Here is a 210-nt window from a genome sequence, read left to right on the forward strand (position 1 = left end):
GCTGGGCAGCCTGAAGCCGCACCTCTTCCCCATCACCGTCCTGGGGCAGGTCATCTGCTCCCTGGCCCAGGTCTTCATCCTGGGCATGCCCTCGCGCATCGCCTCTGTCTGGTTCGGCTCCGGCGAGGTCTCCACCGCCTGCTCCATCGCTGTCTTTGGGAACCAGGTAATGGGCGGCTGCCCGCCGGCTGGCCGGGCACATGCGGTGGG

At 68.6% G+C, this 210-nt stretch overlaps 1 protein-coding gene across 1 annotated transcript in view; it reads left to right on the forward strand.

Annotated features, from left to right (window-relative positions):
- Positions 1 to 7: 7 nt before the first annotated feature.
- The window catches only part of FLVCR2 (feline leukemia virus subgroup C cellular receptor family, member 2), a gene marked incomplete at its 5' end in the record, with an annotated part of 32,287 nt that continues 32,084 nt past the window's right edge, over positions 8 to 210 (forward strand). Inside the window, one exon of the mRNA XM_009581106.1 lies at positions 8 to 166. Within this exon, the coding sequence (XP_009579401.1) occupies positions 8 to 166 (159 nt within the window). The remainder of the gene's footprint in view (positions 167 to 210) is intronic.

This window comes from Fulmarus glacialis, unplaced genomic scaffold (assembly GCF_000690835.1).
Source record: "Fulmarus glacialis isolate BGI_N327 unplaced genomic scaffold, ASM69083v1 scaffold15817, whole genome shotgun sequence".
NCBI classification, from domain to species: Eukaryota; Metazoa; Chordata; class Aves; order Procellariiformes; family Procellariidae; genus Fulmarus; species Fulmarus glacialis.